The 17,941-nt window shown below is 29.2% G+C and overlaps 4 protein-coding genes across 5 annotated transcripts; 2 read left to right on the top strand and 2 right to left on the bottom strand.

Annotated features, from left to right (window-relative positions):
- Window positions 1-1,616: 1,616 nt before the first annotated feature.
- Window positions 1,617-11,458, top strand: LOC113868642 (endonuclease 2-like). Of its 2 annotated transcripts, XM_027504421.1 has the most exons (10): window positions 1,617-1,752; window positions 2,092-2,266; window positions 3,262-3,369; window positions 3,474-3,529; window positions 3,631-3,714; window positions 3,801-3,893; window positions 4,121-4,188; window positions 5,065-5,138; window positions 5,220-5,359; window positions 11,381-11,458. In XM_027504421.1, the coding sequence occupies exons 1-9, from the start codon at window positions 1,684-1,686 to the stop codon at window positions 5,333-5,335; spliced, it is 843 nt and encodes a 280-aa protein (XP_027360222.1). In that variant the 5' UTR covers window positions 1,617-1,683; the 3' UTR covers window positions 5,336-5,359; window positions 11,381-11,458. The 2 variants fall into 2 exon arrangements, with proteins under 2 accessions (XP_027360222.1, XP_027360221.1); XM_027504420.1 differs by lacking the exon at window positions 11,381-11,458 and having other exon boundaries at window positions 5,220-5,509.
- Window positions 7,811-11,491, top strand: LOC113868641 (endonuclease 2-like). The gene is made up of 9 exons (XM_027504419.1): window positions 7,811-8,223; window positions 8,302-8,476; window positions 8,941-9,048; window positions 9,157-9,212; window positions 9,855-9,938; window positions 10,025-10,114; window positions 10,208-10,275; window positions 10,713-10,786; window positions 11,245-11,491. The coding sequence occupies exons 1-9, from the start codon at window positions 8,113-8,115 to the stop codon at window positions 11,358-11,360; spliced, it is 882 nt and encodes a 293-aa protein (XP_027360220.1). The 5' UTR covers window positions 7,811-8,112; the 3' UTR covers window positions 11,361-11,491.
- Window positions 11,492-11,929: 438 nt separating this feature from the next.
- Window positions 11,930-14,023, bottom strand: LOC113870343 (universal stress protein A-like protein). The gene is made up of 4 exons (XM_027506936.1): window positions 13,795-14,023; window positions 13,591-13,682; window positions 12,735-12,853; window positions 11,930-12,008 (listed from the first exon to the last, which is right to left on the bottom strand). The coding sequence occupies exons 1-4, from the start codon at window positions 14,021-14,023 to the stop codon at window positions 11,930-11,932; spliced, it is 519 nt and encodes a 172-aa protein (XP_027362737.1).
- Window positions 14,024-15,473: 1,450 nt separating this feature from the next.
- LOC113869889 (universal stress protein A-like protein) lies at window positions 15,474-17,643 on the bottom strand. Its single transcript, XM_027506405.1, has 4 exons — window positions 17,322-17,643; window positions 16,969-17,060; window positions 16,326-16,444; window positions 15,474-15,742 (listed from the first exon to the last, which is right to left on the bottom strand). Exons 1-4 carry the CDS (start codon window positions 17,521-17,523, stop codon window positions 15,619-15,621), a joined length of 537 nt encoding a protein of 178 aa, XP_027362206.1. The 5' UTR covers window positions 17,524-17,643; the 3' UTR covers window positions 15,474-15,618.
- Window positions 17,644-17,941: the final 298 nt, after the last annotated feature.

Genomic DNA, 17,941 nt, shown 5'->3' with positions numbered 1-17,941 from the left:
AGCATAATTATCTCTTATAAAAAATATTTATTATTTAAATTAAAAAGTCAATCATTTATGAAATTAGTATAAGATTTTTTTACTCAAACTTTATTTTACAAACTCCTACAGTCCTACTTGAACTTCTAAAAATATTTTGAAATAAAAAGATATGGTTAATAATTTTAAAATAGTTAAGTAAAATTTTTGAAACAAAATTATGAACTTTAAAATAAAAAATGATTTTAATATTTTTTAAAAATAAAAACATAATTTTTGTAAAAATTATTAAAAATTGTATCACATAATTACTTTTAGGTAATATGTCAAAAGTAGTTAATTCAAGTAATATATTTTTAATATTTTAAATGAGATTTTAAATTTAGATTTTTATAAAAAAATATAAATTAAAAAACTACCTCTATCATATTTTAAATATTTCACATCATTCAAATTAAACTATCACCCATATAATTATCCTACTCTGACATATGATAGGATTCGGCAAGATTATTCGTTGTACTATAATATATGCCACGCTTTTCACATTGTCGACCGTCCAAAGTACTTAGCGACAAATACATTGTACTCATTCATCGCCCTCCTGCAATCTAATCACATATAATATGAGCCATATCTAATCAGATTTTGAGAACTGATCAAATTTAATCTAAGCTATATAAACATACACAATATGCTAATCAATTTTTTTAAGGGATATTAAAAGTTTAAAAAATTGTAAAAAGTATAATTAATACACTTTTTTTTGTAATTTTAATACATTTTAATATGTTTTTTTTAATAAGCATTTATATTTTCAGTTTTCAATTACTGCTCTAAAAATAATAGTTAGCAAGATCCTCAATTATATATAAACAACTAAAATTATTTGAATTAGTTATAATTTTAGTCATTTTCTTAATTATATCTTTTCATTATTTTTTAAAATAAAAGCAAAAGGCAGAATAAAAATAAAGTGATAATTTTATGATTAAGAATTATATTATATATGTATAAATGTCTAAATAGTACTTAACATACACGGTCGAAAGAATTGGATTGATGTTTTAATAAAAAAAATATTAAAAAAGTCATTTATAAAATTTAATATTTCATATTAATAAAGTATACACACATTCATAAATATATGAATGTAAAACAATGTAATCTTTTCAAAATAATTATCGATACTTTTTTTGTTATAAAAATTTTAAGTGAGTTAGATTTTGAAAAACAATAAGAGGAGAATATATCTTAAAGCTCAAATAACGCTTATGAATGAATTTGCAAATAGTCTACCAATAAGTGCTAATGTAAGCACTAAAACTTAAACCTACATCTTTATACGATATAAATACAATTTTTATTAATTGAATTAACTTTCGTCGGCCAATAATTATTGAGTTTATAAATAACTTTAATATTTTTGATCAACTTTGATGCATATCAATCTCTTATATATATATATATATATATATATTCTCTTGGCTTGTTTTGTCATATCATTTATTGTTATTATTTTACTAGTTTTTTTCCCTCGAATATAATTACTCAGTCATGATTATCTTTATACTATTGCATGGTCCATTTCACCCAAATAAAGATATCGCTTTCGCTTATATAATGAGGTGATTATTTGCATGACTCTGTAACGTAGAGAAGCATGGGTTGTAAAATATTCAGGTGGTGGCCATACTCTCTTTCATGCTTTTGTTTCCAAACTCTCAAGGCTGGGGAGACGATGGCCATTCCATTGTTTGTAAGATTGCTCAGGTCACCGCCTTCTCTGTCTAATGCAATTTTCTCTCTCGTTCTTCTGCTTCTCATTCTTGTTACTTTGATATAAGTGTCGTTCTTTATTTACGTAGGAGAATGATCTTTAGCTTATTCCAAATAATTACCCCATTATAATATTAAATATTAAAAAACAATTAATCAGTACTCTAAGAGTGTTGATTAAAAAATTAATTTTAATAAAAAAAATTTAGTTAAAGAATGTTATCAATCGCCTCCCTTCACAAGATAACCTAGTGTTTTTTTAAAGATGACTCAACTGAGAATTATGATCCTTGATACATACTAACTTATAATATTCTTTGAAACACTGAACAGGGTCGCCTGAGCGATGAAGCTGGTGTGGCAGTGAAAAAACTGTTGCCAAAATCTGCAGAAAATGATTTGGCGGCGAAGTGTTCTTGGGCAGACCATGTGAGGCATGTCTTTCCATGGTCTTCTGCTTTGCACTTTGCTAATACTCCTGACTCTGCCTGCACTTACAAAGACAACAGTAACTTCTTTTCTCATTCCTCATTCGTTTCCAGCTATGAATGCAGTTGCGATTGTGCTCTATATTATTTCTAAAATTGCAAGAAACTCGGGCAAAATAAAGTTATAAATTACACTATTTAATATTATGAATATTTTTAAAATAAAGTTGTATATATATAAATCATAACAAATTTAATCATTTATTTCTTATTAAAAATGCGGGGAGAGAATAATATAGAACTTGACATCATTAATGCTTTGAGGTCCATTATTGTCCTTGTTTCCCAACTCTCTCCCTCTCGAAAGACCATTGCAAAAGAAAATAATGCAGAGGGACATGTGAATCTACAGAACCATCTAAATCAGGTCCCACATCCCATTAAAAATCACCAATCCCCAAAGCGAAAATTTACTGAAAATTAATGTTTGTTCTTGTTCATTTATTTTAGTTATTGGCAGAATGGAAAATATAACGTCTCAGATTTGAATGTTATGTATCCGATAAATTAAACAATTATTTATTTTATATTTTAAATTTTAAGCGTGAATCATTTTAACCAATAATTCTATAAAAATTATATTTTAATATCTATTTTGTAAAGTACCATTTATTTTAATTTTTTATTTAAAATAAAAATAAAAAATAAAATAAAAAGATTAAATGAGTAACTTTTAAAAAAATTAAGAATTAAAGGAGGATTGACATATCGATTTCACAACTTCGAATTTTATAAAGTATGGATATTAATTTTATTATTTAAGTTACTAAGAATTAATATCATGTATAATTATTTTTATTTTTTTTACACTTATGTATTCTAAAAGTACATCCCAACTATAAGCAAAACACTTTAAGGTGACCTTGGAAGTTGTACAGAAAAAAAAAAACATTTCTCAATAAATATATAAATTTGCTAAAAGCTTAATCAAACTTGTAACCATATCCGAAATAATTAACTTATGTTTATTAACATATGGCATGAGGTGGTGCTAAGCTGTTGTCTGAACATTCAGGGGATTGTGTAGATCAGAAAACTGGAGCTGAGGGTCGATGCATTGTGGCAGCGATTACCAATTACACCAACCAGCTCCTCGAATATGGCAGCGAAACTAAATCAAGATGTAAATCCATTTTTCAAACTAATAACTTCATTGTATGAATTGTATCCCATGATTTTTATAATAATAAATCGATGTTTGGATATATGGTCACATGGCAATATCAGATAACCTCACACAAGCTCTTATGTTCCTTTCACATTTTATGGGAGACATCCATCAGGTATGCATCTTCACACATGTGCTCATATTATCATATATAATTTGCAAAGTCCTTAACCATCATATATGTAACGGGTTTTGCTGGACGTGCTTAATTTGTAGCCTCTACATTGCGGCTTTACCTCAGACAAGGGAGGGAATACAATTACTGTTCATTGGTACAGAAGGAAGCAAAATCTTCACCATGTAAGTCAATTTATATGCTTCGCCAAGTATTCAGGAATATGATATGTTTAACTTTCCGCTGTCTAAATCTACACCATCATATACAGATTTGGGATGATACCATAATTGAGACACAAGTGGAGAGATTTCATGATAATGACATGGGCGACTTCGTCGATGCACTTCAGAAGAACATCACGGTTTCCATCTTTCATTATCTTCGTCAAAGTGTGTTTGGTTCCGTACATTTTGAAAAATTAATTAATAGCTTCTTTTTGCTATTTTTTTAGGAAAAATTTCACTTTTTAAATGCCCATTTAAGAAATTGATAAACATATAATTTCTTAAAATCAACTTAACCAAATATGCGTGGATTTAAGTATTAAAGTTTGATGTTGTCTTTGTTTTGTTTTTTCTGAATGAACAGAGAGTATGGGCGGATGAAGTAGAAGAATGGGAGAACTGCGGTAGAAAAGACCTTCCATGCCCAGCTACGTATGTCCCAATATTAGTATTATCATCCAAATGAATAAAATATTTATGTTTAAATAAACCTTTAGTTCATAAAAAAATTAATATATTTATAATTAGCTTGTTTATAAACAATTGTTAAAATTTAGTGTCTAAAAAATTAAATATGAAACATTTTTAACTTTTGTTACTTAAGTGTTGGTCTAACTCAACGATGTCACACGTCAAATACGTGGTAGGCTTTTATTTAGTAAGCACACAATATTAAAAAATTAAAATTAAAATTAAAATAATTTTTTGTCTTTATAAAAAATTGCGTTAGAAATTAATCTCTAAATTTAAATTAAGGAAGTAAAAAATTAGTTCTTACTACTAACTTTTGTATCTTAAATATTAAATTTATTATTGGGATTTCAATTCAGCGTTATTACATTTTAAGCACTTAGCATACCATTTTTTTAAAAACTTTTTGCTTTTCCTATCACTTAAGTGATATTGTATGCTTACATTTCTTTCACTAACTTTCTTTCACTTATACTTTATATTCTTCGTTCTTTCTATTTCTCTATTTTTTTATTATTATTTTTTATTCCTTCACCCATTTAACATCCAAAATTTAGGTGTCGAGGATCATTTTTTCATATCTTTTACATTCTCTAACCCTCACTATCTTCTTTTTCTTCCTCCACTCATTTAACACCCTAAAATAAATTTTCAAAAAAATTATTGTCCTTAAAATAATTCTCTAGCACTGACAAATACTATCCTTCTCTGATCCGGAGATTACTGGCATCCATCCCATGCTTAATGAGAAGTTTCTTACTTAAATCCCTATTAAATTGCTTCTATAGTAGTCTCTGTATGTCGTGCAAAACATAACATGAGTATTAATTTTTTCAGATATGCATCTGAAAGTACCGTAGATGCTTGTAAATGGGCGTATAAAGATGCCCCCGAAGGTTCAGTGTTAGAAGGTAAAGCTTTGAGAGGTCTAATAGTTAAAAGAAAATTTTCTTGTACCTTCTCTCACTGTAACTTGAAAATATACTCTGCAGATGATTACTTCCTGTCACGTTACCCTATAGTCAATTTGAGGTTAGCTCAAGGAGGAGTTCGATTGGCTGCAACTCTTAATCGTATTTTTGACACACAATCAGCAATGTCGATGTGATTTTATTGAAAGAGAAAATCACTCAATCGACAATTTGCGTAATAAAGTGTCAAATATTTGAAGTCCTTGAGTTTAATAAGCACTAGTTGAAGTCTTATTAGAGATTAGAGATCCTTGCCTTCATTGTGCCAAATAAAAGAGAATAGTGATCTTGCATGGATTTCTCTTGCACGCACGAATTGCTACGCCTGCAATATCATTGCTCTCTATAAATTACTTGTCTTGGGTTTTCTATCTGCAAGCGCAGTTGTAGTTGTTATAATGCTGGTTACTACAGTTCTCACAATGCAAAATTCAGTCGTTGCGAAATAATTTTTTTTTGTCTTCGCACAAAATATAAACAATTATAAAATTATTGTAATTATTAATATAGATTTTCGTTCATTTTTGGAAATTTAATTTTAAAATTTTAATAATAAGTACCACTTTTGTTATAATACAATAAAAATAAAAGGACAGAGATTTAAATGAGGCCTATGCCCTGAACAGATGAACTGACAAGTATGCACACGCATCAATAAATTAATATCCAGATTGATGATACATTTTATGAAGCCAATTTTGTATTGATGCACTCATCGGTAATCATTTTGTATTTGCAATGCCTCTGTCAAATCTCTCTTCGATTTCATCCAATTCACCCCTCCGACTTCTTAGCCAAGTTATTGCTTCTCAAATCAAAATCCTCAAAAGATAAATTTAAAATAAAATTGTAATATTTTGAATAATTTTGTTTTAAATTAAAGAATCTTATCTTAAAGTTTATTTAAGTTTAAGAATATTCACATTTTTTATATTGATAAACTGACCATTTTCTAGTTTTCTACAAAAAAAACATTGTCTTATTTATTGGCATTTGGCTTTAATTTCTATATATTTTTTTAATTGAACTTGACTTTATTATGATAAAAAGAGGCAAGATTTCCAAATGAATTGCAACAAAATAGTCCAACATTGATTAGAAGGATGGGTTTTTCTATTTTTTAATATCAAATTATTAATCATTTTTTTAAGTTTCCGGTTATATAAAAATTTCTAATATTGACCCAACCAAAGTTTGGAAGTCACAAGTTAATTAAGCTAAAGGTGGACTTAAAATATCATCAACTGCTGATCTTTGACTTTATCATTGCCGTCATTTTCAAGCCTCTCTCTTCCCATTACCCACCCCTAAAACGGGGTTGCAATTACAAAAACTAATTCGTCGTGTTTATTTAATTTAAAGTCAAGTACTACAATTATAGTAAATATAATCGATATACACACGTGTATATAGTTTGGTCACCTATGAAATTAATACAGTATTTACTTATAATTAATTAATCATTGACAAAGTAACTTAGGATTTGTTTGTATGGATTTCTTTTTCTAAAAAATCCTGTAATTTTTGGGTACATAAAATAAAATAGCTATAGTACTTTTTATAATTGTTAACCACTAAGAATAACTTAAAGAACTGCCTCACGTGATTACTTTCACGAATCACAAGACTAGAGAGCGAAATTATAATATCTGCCATGCTTTCCATGCGGATTACCACATGTTTGATACAGTAGTTTTAAATGAATTAAATTTTATAAAACTTAATATAAAATGTTTAACTCAATATACAAGTTAGCATTTATTTTTCTAGTTTAAATATAAATTTAAATATAAATTTAAAAATAAAATTAATTTTTGATTAAGCCTAACATCAAAATATTTTATACAGTCATATTAGGACTATGGGGGATTTTACCATAAATCTAAATATATACTTATAAATTCAATTCAGTTTCATTAATGATAAAAATATCATATAGTAATTAGCTTTAAAAGTTAAATCAAAATTTATACAAATTTTAATAACAAATTTCTGTACAAAAATATCAAGTAAACTCCGTCCTACACGGAACGAATATTCGAATAATAAATAAAATAAAGCGCTGAAATATTACTCGCACAGATGGCATTCATGATAGCCCGGTGCCACTTAACGGAAAAAAAAGGTCATGCACTTCACACGATGTGGGAGGGTTATTTTTATTTAGAAATAAGATTAAAAAAAAATCTTAACAAAATTCGGATTAAAATATTAAAATTATAAACTTCATTTCTTAATATTTTTTATTCAATTCGTCTTCTAAATTTAATTTAAAATTTATTTCAGTCCTTTAAATTTTTTAATTCAATTTTATTTCCTAAATTACCTTTTCATGTCAAATGTTTTTTTTTCAAAATTCTCAAATCAGCACTAGACCTTAAGAAACCATTCCTCATCAACCGTTAGTTCCTATTTTGTTTTTCATTTGAAAAACCTAACAACCATTGTGAAGCCACCATCATATATCAAATATATATATATATATATATATATATACATTTATCAAACATTAAAAAAAGTTAGTGTTAGAAAACATTAAAAAAAAGGATGAAAAAGTTAGAAAATAACTTTAAAACAGAAAATAAGTTAGAAGACAAAGCATATTTGTTTCTTGGTCTACGAAACGAAGTCAATGAAATCTACGGTTAAATGTGAGTTTGACATGATTTAGTATGTGCAGTGGATGGTAGGAGATTTATTCTCTTTCTAGCAATCGATTCTTAATAAAAGGCAGACAGGTCCTAAATTAATCCAAAGACGCTAAAAAGTTGGAGAACAAATTAAATTAAATTAAGAATGTTTTTAAATGAAACCAAATCCAAATTAAATTTAGAAAACGTAATTATTCATATGCTAGTATTTATAAAAAGCACAATAAGTTCATTAGATTGATGCTTTTGTAAAGTAGAGAAGAATGGGTTGTGACAAAGTTCACCTACTGGTCATAGTCACACTCATGATTTTGCTTCCAAATAGCGAAGGGTGGGGAGAAGAAGGACATGCCATTGTTTGCAAGATTGCTCAGGTACCTACCTACCTAGCTACCTTCTAATACATCACATAGTTGTTTTCTCTTTGATTTATTTGGCTTTGATTTGAACAGGCTCGGCTCAGCACTGAAGCTGCTGCGGCAGTGAAGAAACTCTTGCCAAAATCTGCAGAAAATGACTTATCAAGCAAGTGTTCGTGGGCAGATAATGTGAGAGTTGTCTTTCCTTGGTCTTCTGCTTTGCACTTCGCAGATACTCCTCAGTCTGTTTGCAGTTATAAAGACAGTAGTAAGTTCCTTTATTATTCAGCTCCCACTGCCACTTGTCTCTCCTTTCAAACTCCGATTCCAGTTATAGTTCCCTTATAATTACAAACATCAAAATACAAATTTTAATTTCTCAAATAATTGAATAGAAATTTTAGTCCTTAATTTTAAGGTTCTGGCAAATACAGTATCAACAGTGCTGTTGATTTGAAGATTTCCCAATAATTTTTTTTTACTTATTGTATTTGTTAATAGCTTGGGAAAAACTATAAACATCCTCATAATCCTTAGAAGAAATAAGATTTTCAGAGTTAAGATTGTCAATTTAGATTCCTTCTCTGCTTTGGATCCTTACAATGAGCTATTTCTGTTGAGACAAAATCTACACAGAATTTGCTTATAATTTATAAAACCTTGATAGAACTTCTGGTCGTATCTCATTCTTTATGTTGTGGTATATTACTAACCTTCAGCTTGAACATTCAGGGGATTGTGTAGATCACAAAACTGGAATTAAGGGTCGATGCGTTGTGGCGGCGATTACCAATTACACCAACCAGCTCCTCGAATATGGCAGCGAAACTAAATCAAGATGTAAATCCTTGTTTCAATCGAATAACATTTTGTATCCCATGTTTTTTATGTTTATCTTGTTTGCAACTGACAAATCCTTGTTTTGATATGGTCACATCACAATATCAGATAACCTCACACAAGCTCTTCTATTCCTTTCACATTTTATGGGAGATATCCATCAGGTATGTATCCATACATGCGCCAAATCACCCATGAATCATCCTCCCATTTGAATTTGCATAGGTAACATGGTCCTGTGAGAAAGAGAGAAAAAAATATGATGTTAATTAGTTTATCTGATAATAGGTCAAAATTTGATATATATATTCCATAATGTTCATGGTACATCCCATTTTAAGGGTGTATGAGGTGGAATGAAAAGAAAAATAGAAAAAAAGAAAGAAAAGAATAAATGTGATAATTGATTTAAAAGTAAAGAGAAATGAGATGGAAAGTGGTGGAAGTGTTGTACAAATGTCTGAATATAGTTATTGATAAAGATTGTACTGTCTCCTCTAATTGACACCAAATTGAAAAATTAGCCCTAAATTAATAACTCATGAAAAGATGATTATTTAAGTTTTATAAGAAATGTTTTGTCTATATTTCTAACCAACAAGAGCGATCGATGTAAAATGTTTTAACATGTTTTATGTTAACTGTCCAATAATTACATGTAAAGAAAACCTTTGGAAGCATCAATAATGATAGTCTAACCAAAAGTGAAACATGTTAAGAGGCCACATTCTGTTATCCAATGATATGATGCCAAACCATGATTAACCATCATATTTAATGGCTTTATGTACATGCATAATTTGCAGCCTCTACATTGTGGCTTTACCTCAGACAAAGGAGGCAATACGATTAATGTTCATTGGTACAAAAGGAAGCAAAACCTTCACCATGTAAGTCAATTTCTTAGTTTCACCATCAATACAACAATATGATCCACTTAAGTCTCTGATATCTAATTTTATAATACCATATACAGGTTTGGGATGTTAGCATAATTGATACACAAATTGAAAGGTTTTATGACGACATAGTCGACTTCACCGATGCAATTCAAAAGAATATTACGGTATTATATGCAGTATCTTTTGTTGTCATCATTCTTAAGGAATTGTCTGTCGAGGTTTGGTGTTTTCTTAATTTTTATTTTCTGAATAAACAGAAAGTATGGGCTGATGATGTAGAAGAATGGGAGAACTGCAGTAATGATGACATATCATGCCCAGCTATGTATGTCCCACTAGCATCTATTAATAGGATCTTTTATCCAGACAGAATTTTACTTCAAAGAATGTTTCTAATGGAAATATATTTCTAATTTGTTTTTTGATTTTTGTTTCTGATACCCGTTTCTTTATTTTCATGTTTGGATTTTCTTCATTTTTAAAAAAAAAATACTTTTTTAAATTTCTCGTAGTAAGATTTTGATTATAAATCATTTTAAATACAGTACACTGATTCTTATACTAGTTTCAAAATAACTCTCTAGCATGTAGAAATATTACCTTCGTTTGATTCTCAGAATAGTGTCCTCCTCTGGCTTGAAAGTGAGAGCTTTATTAAAATGCCAAAAACCTTTGGCTAGAAAAATAATCGCACCTGCTTCATTACTAGTCTGTCTGTTATTAAAAATAGACATGCTTAACTTGGGCCAATGTTTTTTATAGATATGCATCTGAAAGTTCCATAGATGCTTGTAAATGGGCGTATAAAGATGTCACCGAAGATTCAGTACTAGAAGGTAAGATACAAGAGCTCTGATAGTTAAGACCGTTTTCTTTTACCTTTTCCTCATACAACATAAAAATTAAAAAGAGAGTAATTTATTTACAACCAATTCTGACAATAATTTTTACACATTTAGGGGCCTTTCTGATTTTAGAAAGTATTTTTAGTTTCATATTTAGTCATAAAACTATCACTTTGTTTTTATTGTTTCGTGTTTTCAAATATTTATAAAAGAAACACTAAAAATATGTATATATATATTTTTTATTTTCACTGTTCCTGTATAGATATTTAAAAAAATAAAATAAAAGAAAATCAATACGATAATGAAAACAAAAATTAAATTAGAAAACATTTTTTAAATCAAACAGCGCATTAGTTTTTCTTCCTTCCTATCTTTCTCCCTTATGCATAATTTGTTATATAATTTTGTTGTAGAAGTATAATTACTAATAAGAATGTACTCTGCAGATGATTACTTCCTGTCACGTTATCCTATAGTCAATTTGAGGTTAGCTCAAGGAGGAGTTCGATTGGCTGCAACTCTTAATCGTATTTTTGACACACAATCTGCAATGTCGATGTGATCATCAAAAGAGAGAATATAGGTCGACAATTTGCTCGTTGGAAAAGAATAAAGTGTCAAACTAATTTGTAGCTCAATTTGAACTAGTAGAAGATTTTAGGATTTGGGTATAATGTTGATGTACCAAAACCAAAATAGAAAGAAAATAAAATAAAGTGATTAGGTGAGGACAAATTATGAGGAATTTGACATCATAGATTAGGAAGATCAGATTCCATGTTTTCATTGTACCAAATAAAAAGAAAAACTGCATTAATTGATTTCTCTTGTTTGCACAAATTGTCACATCTGCAACTGCAATACCCTTGCTCTCTGAATAAATTACCTATCTGATAGATGATTTCCTAGTACTATTGAAATTATGTTATTGATGTAACTTAAAGCTTTCATATAGTCTTGGAACCTTAATAAAATAGAGTCGTACATAGGATTGGTCTCTGCAGAGGCTGCGCATGAGATAGTCCTCTTTCAGTTTGGATTACAATACAAATCATCTGGAAATCTTAGAAAACTGAATTTACACCATAGCTCAAATTAATGAAAGTTAGGCATGCAATGCAGTAGATATAATCACTTTGGTTTCTTCACAACGAGAACGGGGCATTTTGCATTAAGAACACAGTAGTTGCTCACACTCCCTATAATAGCCCTGTCAGAACACAGTGATATTAGTAACTAAATTTGATAGGAAACTTCTGAAGACAAAAAAAATATTTGCATACATTTGTTCAAAACCGTGTGTATAATCTCTCAAAATGAAATAACAGAGAAAATGAAAATCTCTCAAATTGAACAAATGATCAATGAAATTAATTAGAATGTTACATATCAAAGTAAGGGGGGAGGGTGGGGGGGCGAACATGAAAAGGAGAAAATAAATGTGCAAAACGAGTCTTTTATGAGGAGACAATGTTCTTTTTCTTCTTAGGGTTGAGCTATTTTGTTTTGTTTTTCTTATGAAAGAGTGTAGCTATCTTTGGATTCAAGTAAAGGAAAAATGACGTAATTAATTGCTTAGAGTGTTTAAAATAGAGTGGAATGGATTAACATCATATCGAATCTCATATTTTATACAATATCCTTATTTTTCTTCCTCTCAACTTGCAGATATGGTACGAAAACAACTTATTGTTTACATATCACATTGCCATTTTGTTCAATTTTTAAATGATAGAATGAAAAGTTTTCAATATTTTATTTAAAAAATTCAAAACTAATATTAACAAATTTATTTTCTTATTTAATTTGTTTCTTTTATTAATTTCGTAATCAGCATCTGTTCACGAAAGCTTGAAAATTAGTGATGTTCCAATGATACAAGTCACTATTCTGTTTAGTTTAGAATTAGTGAAAAAATGGTGAAGATAAAACAAACCTTTTTAATTTTCCTAGGCCACGCCCCCCTACCACAAGCAAATCAATAGTATGCTTTTCAACTGCACTGCATATGGCTGTTCTAGGATCTCCTTCCTCTGTCAAGATCTCAGCATTTACCTGTCAGAAATTTTAAACCTTACATTTAAGATATGTTGGAAGTTGCCATCTACAGTGAAAGAAAATAAATTATTTTTAAATTTAAGAGTTATATATTATTTATAAAAATAAATAAATAATTAACATATTAAATTTATACTGATTTATTATTTTATAGTTTTTATTTTAAAAAAGAAAAATTAAAAATAAAATATTTGTGCTCTCCGTGTTTTCCAACTGGGCATTTTACATGAATTTTACTTCAAAGGAAGGCTTAATTGTGCCAATCAACTTTGGCATCTTATTTTCGTTCTCATAAGCGATAACAAAACGTGAGAGCAAAAGCATGGTTTAAATTTTAATCATAGGTTTAACCATAACCGACTAACTGCAGACAATCTCACAACATTGTTCAATTCATACAATCGAATCATAGTTGAAAAAAAAAATTGTCGCTCGTCTCTAGGAATTTCAAGTAATCAAATATTTTGTTGGTTAGCAATAATTTTTAACTCAAGATATTAGCCAACACAGTTCTTAAACTTGACAACAAAAATGATATCGAATTTTTAACAAGTCTTTAGTAAAAATTATAAGATACTTCAACATTTAATACATTGATAACATTAAATATCACAACTTTTAATAAAAAAAATTAAGTATTTGTCAATTTCATACACATCGAGTACACTAAAAATCAATTCAAATAATATATATAGAACTGAAAAAAAAAAAATGCAACAAAAGGTATTTCATACCCCATGAGTAGCACAAATAGTTTTAGCTTTTTCCAAGAGAGCCAGCACAAGTTTTCTTTGATTCTCCTTATATGAGTTAACAAAATCTGGTCCTATTGAGCACACCATAATTAGTAAATAAGAAACAAATCACAGTTCTCTGAAACCAAGAAACAAGTTGATATTAAATTGAAATGAAAAGAACAAATTTGTGTTGAAATTAACTGGCTGAAACTGGGGAGTAGATGCGAGCAGTGCCGAGATGGGCAGCGAAAGTGTAGTTATTATCGATAACAGGTTGCGCCATGAAGATTAAAAGTGGGTTCTTAGTTATAGATTCCTTTAGACTTTGAAGCACCCACATGAGAGCGAAGTGACTGTATTCGCTTTCATCAATGGCCACCATCACCTTCTTCCCTTCTCCCTTCTCCTCTCCCAACACCTGCGTTCCCATTTCTCTGAGAATCCAAAGTTCAAAGCTCTGTTAACCAAGTTTCATGTTTATGTTATTTCGTTAGTCATAACGGTTAGTCAAACGTCAATATAGGCTCTGCATTCACTGCAAAAAAAACAACTATTATTTACCAACAAACAAAAAATTATTCAATTCCATTGGATCGTTTGGCAGCCGATGGTCGTAACAACTGGTCAATGGAGGTTTATTGCCAAGCTGAAAATGGTTGAGTCCATATGCAAGACCCACCGAAAAATCAAACATCACACGGTTAAGGAAGTACTCAATTTAACATGCTATGTATGTAAATACACACACTTCTTCCGGTATTCCTCCCTAAATTTTATACTTGTATTCTTTAAACTTCTAGTTTAATGACGCAAATAAGAAATTATAATAATTAAATAAATATTGTAGTATATTATTATGTTTACAATGACAAATACTTATTATGTTGAAAGGACTGAAAACTTTAAACTTGAAGACTAAGTAGGTGATCATTAGCTGAGATGTCATGTGTTTGATGAGAAGACCTGATGCAGAGCGTAAATCCTGCATGTACTTCCTTTAGCTGGATTGATGCAGAACAATAACCTAAAGGTACTTCCCTTAATCATGATACTTACTTGAAAAAACATCTAAAGTACTCCTTTAGAGTAGAATGGTAGATAGTCTCCTTTTGGTAGATACTCCCTGAATAAATTTAAAGTACTCCTATGGTACAAATTCTTCCCAACTCAAAATTTTGAATAAACTGTATAATCTTTATTTGTATAATATCTTTTATTATGGCAATTGATCTTCCAATGTTTACAGAGAGAGTTTATGATAGACTCCAAAATCTCTAAATAAATAAAACATAATAAATCAAACAAATAAGTAGCTATATCTGTTGGACTTGGTCATGCAAAATACATCTTTGTTATTGACAGAAAATAGAAAAATCAATAAAATTAAAAAATGCATAAAAATCAAAGCAGAAAAAATGAGGGAAAGAAAAAGTTTAAATTTACTTATAAATACAAGTTTTTAATTTCTTTTTAATCATTCTAACTACATGAAAGAAAAAGAAAAAGAAAAAGAGAGAAAGTGAAAATAAGAGTTAGAAGATAATATTTTATTTTCTGAGTATATTTAAATTGTGATCTGAGTGTTTATAAATAGTGTTTATATTTTTTTCTGTTATCAATAATATATTTTTTTGTTATCAATTTACGTGTACTGCATTTAATTTTCTCGCAAATTTGATTATAAGAAATTTTGCGTAAGTTTTTTTAACAATATATGTATCATTTTTCTCGAGTGAGAAAAATTCTCCTTTCCTAAAAGTGTGTTTTGAGCAACAGGAAAGTCCTTCGATTATTAATTTGGTTGACCACAAGGGTCCAATATATCACTTACCAGATTGAACATCTTAGTAAATGAACTTAGGGATTATATGTATGTCTCATTAATACTACAAAGTTTCCAAGCCTCGTTTATATCTAATGCACATCAAATGTATCGGAGAAATTCTGAATCTACAACCAAGAGATAAATGTAGTGTCAGCTTTTGAGCATTCTTGCTATAATATTTGATTGAAACGTTGAAATCATCAAACAAACTTAGTGGTCGTATGCATATCCATGTAACTTTGCAGCTTTGGCGGTTTTTGCACTAGAAGGACAGGACACTTAGCATTCCTCAAGCAATACTCACTCAAACTCTCCAAAAAAATCCTGTTACAACAAATAAGTCTTTAGTTCATATGAAAAGGTTACTCTTCTTAACATGATGTCACATAAACATATTGGAAGACAAACATGCAATTTGATTTTAATGAGAGGAACATTCATCACATGTTGAAGATTCTTAAAATTGATCATATCCAACTCGTTAGTTTTTTACCTTTGGTCGCCACAGTTCATTTATGCAAAAATGTGCACTACGTGTCAATTGGCAGGTTATATGGATAAACAAATTTATCCTAATTAAAAGGAGCAAGAGAAGTTCTTTTAAACTAGACATAAGTCTTGTTTCAGCGGCAGAAAAAAATTAGTAGAAAAAAAAATAAAATTTATCTCATAAAATTTTAAATAAGTTATTCTTTGTTTTTTAAAAAATTCTGGGAAGCTCTTTCACTTATTTTCTCTAAAAATATTAAAAATAAATTATTTTTAACTTGTAAGATAAGTTTTATTCATTTTTTTCCAATTTTTTTAATTTAAATTTTTGTACAAATTTATTCAAACATAACCGTATAATATTACGACATACATCGGAAATCTTCAAGTCCTTATTGTCATGAAAAATTAAACAAACCTTTTTAAAGGGCAACTGCAATAATGAGGCATAATTAGTAGATCAATTTCATGCTCATAACTTGCGTTGCATATGACCTCTTTAGGTTCCCCGGGTTCAGTAAATGCTTCGACAAGCACCTGTAGATATAAATGTAGAGAAAATGTTATTGAAAGCTTGAAACAACGTAAATGTAGAAAAAATATTTTTATACATACACAATTTGTAGAAGATAGAGAGGATAGCTGGAAGATAAGCTGCTAACAAAATCTTTTTCTCATTCAACAAATTATAGTTCAATTCAGCTCGAATTTTGTCAACAAAATATTCAAGTCTTGCTCATCTAACATAAACCATGCCATTTGAATAATGTTTATATTATTCTATTTTAGTTTCCTTAAATAGTGGTGAATGCTCATAATTAATCTTTTATCTAATCTTAGATTGAGATAATTGCAATGTTTTAGACAAAATGTGTTTGCCACACACAGACTGTTACATGGAGCTTATAAAAATAATACTTGTTCATATAAGCCTACTTAACTTATTCTAAGCTGTAAAACATAAAATCGTAATATAACAATTCAACATCAATGAAATAATTATAAAATTATTGTTTGACAAAATTTCTCAATTTAAACAAAATAGGATTACATCATCTTACCCCTCGATTGGCACAGACATTCTTGGCTTTCTCGCAGAGACCCTCATATATGCTATTAGTCCTTTGTTGAATAGACTTAATTAACTCCTGATCTGTGATGTGTCCAGAATATTTTCAATTTGAGAAAATAATGCAATTATCTAAAGTTCCAATCATATAAATTACCTACTCAAACAGAATTCTAAAGCATTTACAAATACATTTAAAAAGTCTTGATATTAAAACCTTTGAAACAAAATTTCAAATCTATATCTCTTGAAACTGTTTTTATCATACAAGACAACCAAGTAGATTTAACATTTAAACTTTAAAAATGTGAGACGAAAAGAAAGCGAGAAGAATAGATGCATAACTGGATCCGAATGAAAAGAATGACAACCCAGCTGAACCAAACTGCGGTGCTATAGATGCATAATTGTAGTTGGGCTGTGTGGCAAGGATAATTAGTGATGATTTAGTAGTGAATAGTTCATTGAGGTTGTCAAGTACCCATGTAAGTGTATGGTAGCTATGCTCATTTTCATCAATTACCACCATGACTTTCTTCTTCTCCATCTTGGATGAAACCAAGCATAGGAACCAAAGCAGAAGTTAAAGGAACAGAAGGATCTGCTTGAAGAAAATATGACACTTTGATTTTGAGGCAAGGAATTGATATTTAGGTGTGCATCAGTAGTTGATGCAGTGCTTCGTGCGAGATACGCAACAACTTTATAACTTGTCATTAAAACCAATCCCTATTGCGCCATCTAATTTGTTGATACGCAACAACTTTCAACATTATTAGGTATATTGATAATTGATTACGTTGAAAGAAAACTTGACTGTGACATCGAAAGTTTGGCACCAACTTTCATTGCTATAGTTGTGTATGAAGAGATTCTTGTACGTGCCACATATTGAAATATAATCAAGTTATATCACCATTCTATTGAGAGAAAATGTCATGTAAAAATAAATAAAAGAATTAAAT

This window comes from Abrus precatorius, unplaced genomic scaffold (assembly GCF_003935025.1).
Source record: "Abrus precatorius isolate BTA unplaced genomic scaffold, Abrus_2018 Scaffold6, whole genome shotgun sequence".
In the NCBI taxonomy this organism is placed as follows: Eukaryota; Viridiplantae; Streptophyta; class Magnoliopsida; order Fabales; family Fabaceae; genus Abrus; species Abrus precatorius.
The sequence above is the reverse complement of the archived record's forward strand: the minus strand, read 5'-3'. Positions and strand labels throughout refer to the sequence as shown.

What these genes read in the sequence shown, in the direction of transcription:
- LOC113868641 (XM_027504419.1), top strand. Translation starts at nt 8,113, where the DNA reads ATGGGTTGTGACAAAGTTCACCTACTGGTCATAGTCACACTCATGATT. An exon ending in CAGCGAAACTAAATCAAGAT is followed by an intron (nt 9,049 to 9,156) that starts GTAAATCCTTGT and finishes TCACAATATCAG; the next exon opens with ATAACCTCACACAAGCTCTT. An exon ending in CAATTCAAAAGAATATTACG is followed by an intron (nt 10,115 to 10,207) that starts GTATTATATGCA and finishes CTGAATAAACAG; the next exon opens with AAAGTATGGGCTGATGATGT.
- LOC113869889 (XM_027506405.1), bottom strand. Translation starts at nt 17,523, where the DNA reads ATGGAGAAGAAGAAAGTCATGGTGGTAATTGATGAAAATGAGCATAGC. An exon ending in ATTCTTTTCATTCGGATCCA is followed by an intron (nt 17,061 to 17,321) that starts GTTATGCATCTA and finishes GACACATCACAG; the next exon opens with ATCAGGAGTTAATTAAGTCT. An exon ending in TGCAGTTGCCCTTTAAAAAG is followed by an intron (nt 15,743 to 16,325) that starts GTTTGTTTAATT and finishes TTGTTGTAACAG; the next exon opens with GATTTTTTTGGAGAGTTTGA.
- LOC113870343 (XM_027506936.1), bottom strand. Translation starts at nt 14,023, where the DNA reads ATGGGAACGCAGGTGTTGGGAGAGGAGAAGGGAGAAGGGAAGAAGGTG. An exon ending in CTACTCCCCAGTTTCAGCCA is followed by an intron (nt 13,683 to 13,794) that starts GTTAATTTCAAC and finishes TGTGCTCAATAG; the next exon opens with GACCAGATTTTGTTAACTCA. An exon ending in CTATTTGTGCTACTCATGGG is followed by an intron (nt 12,854 to 13,590) that starts GTATGAAATACC and finishes AATTTCTGACAG; the next exon opens with GTAAATGCTGAGATCTTGAC.
- LOC113868642 (XM_027504421.1), top strand. Translation starts at nt 1,684, where the DNA reads ATGCTTTTGTTTCCAAACTCTCAAGGCTGGGGAGACGATGGCCATTCC. An exon ending in TTGTTTGTAAGATTGCTCAG is followed by an intron (nt 1,753 to 2,091) that starts GTCACCGCCTTC and finishes AACACTGAACAG; the next exon opens with GGTCGCCTGAGCGATGAAGC. An exon ending in CTGCACTTACAAAGACAACA is followed by an intron (nt 2,267 to 3,261) that starts GTAACTTCTTTT and finishes CTGAACATTCAG; the next exon opens with GGGATTGTGTAGATCAGAAA.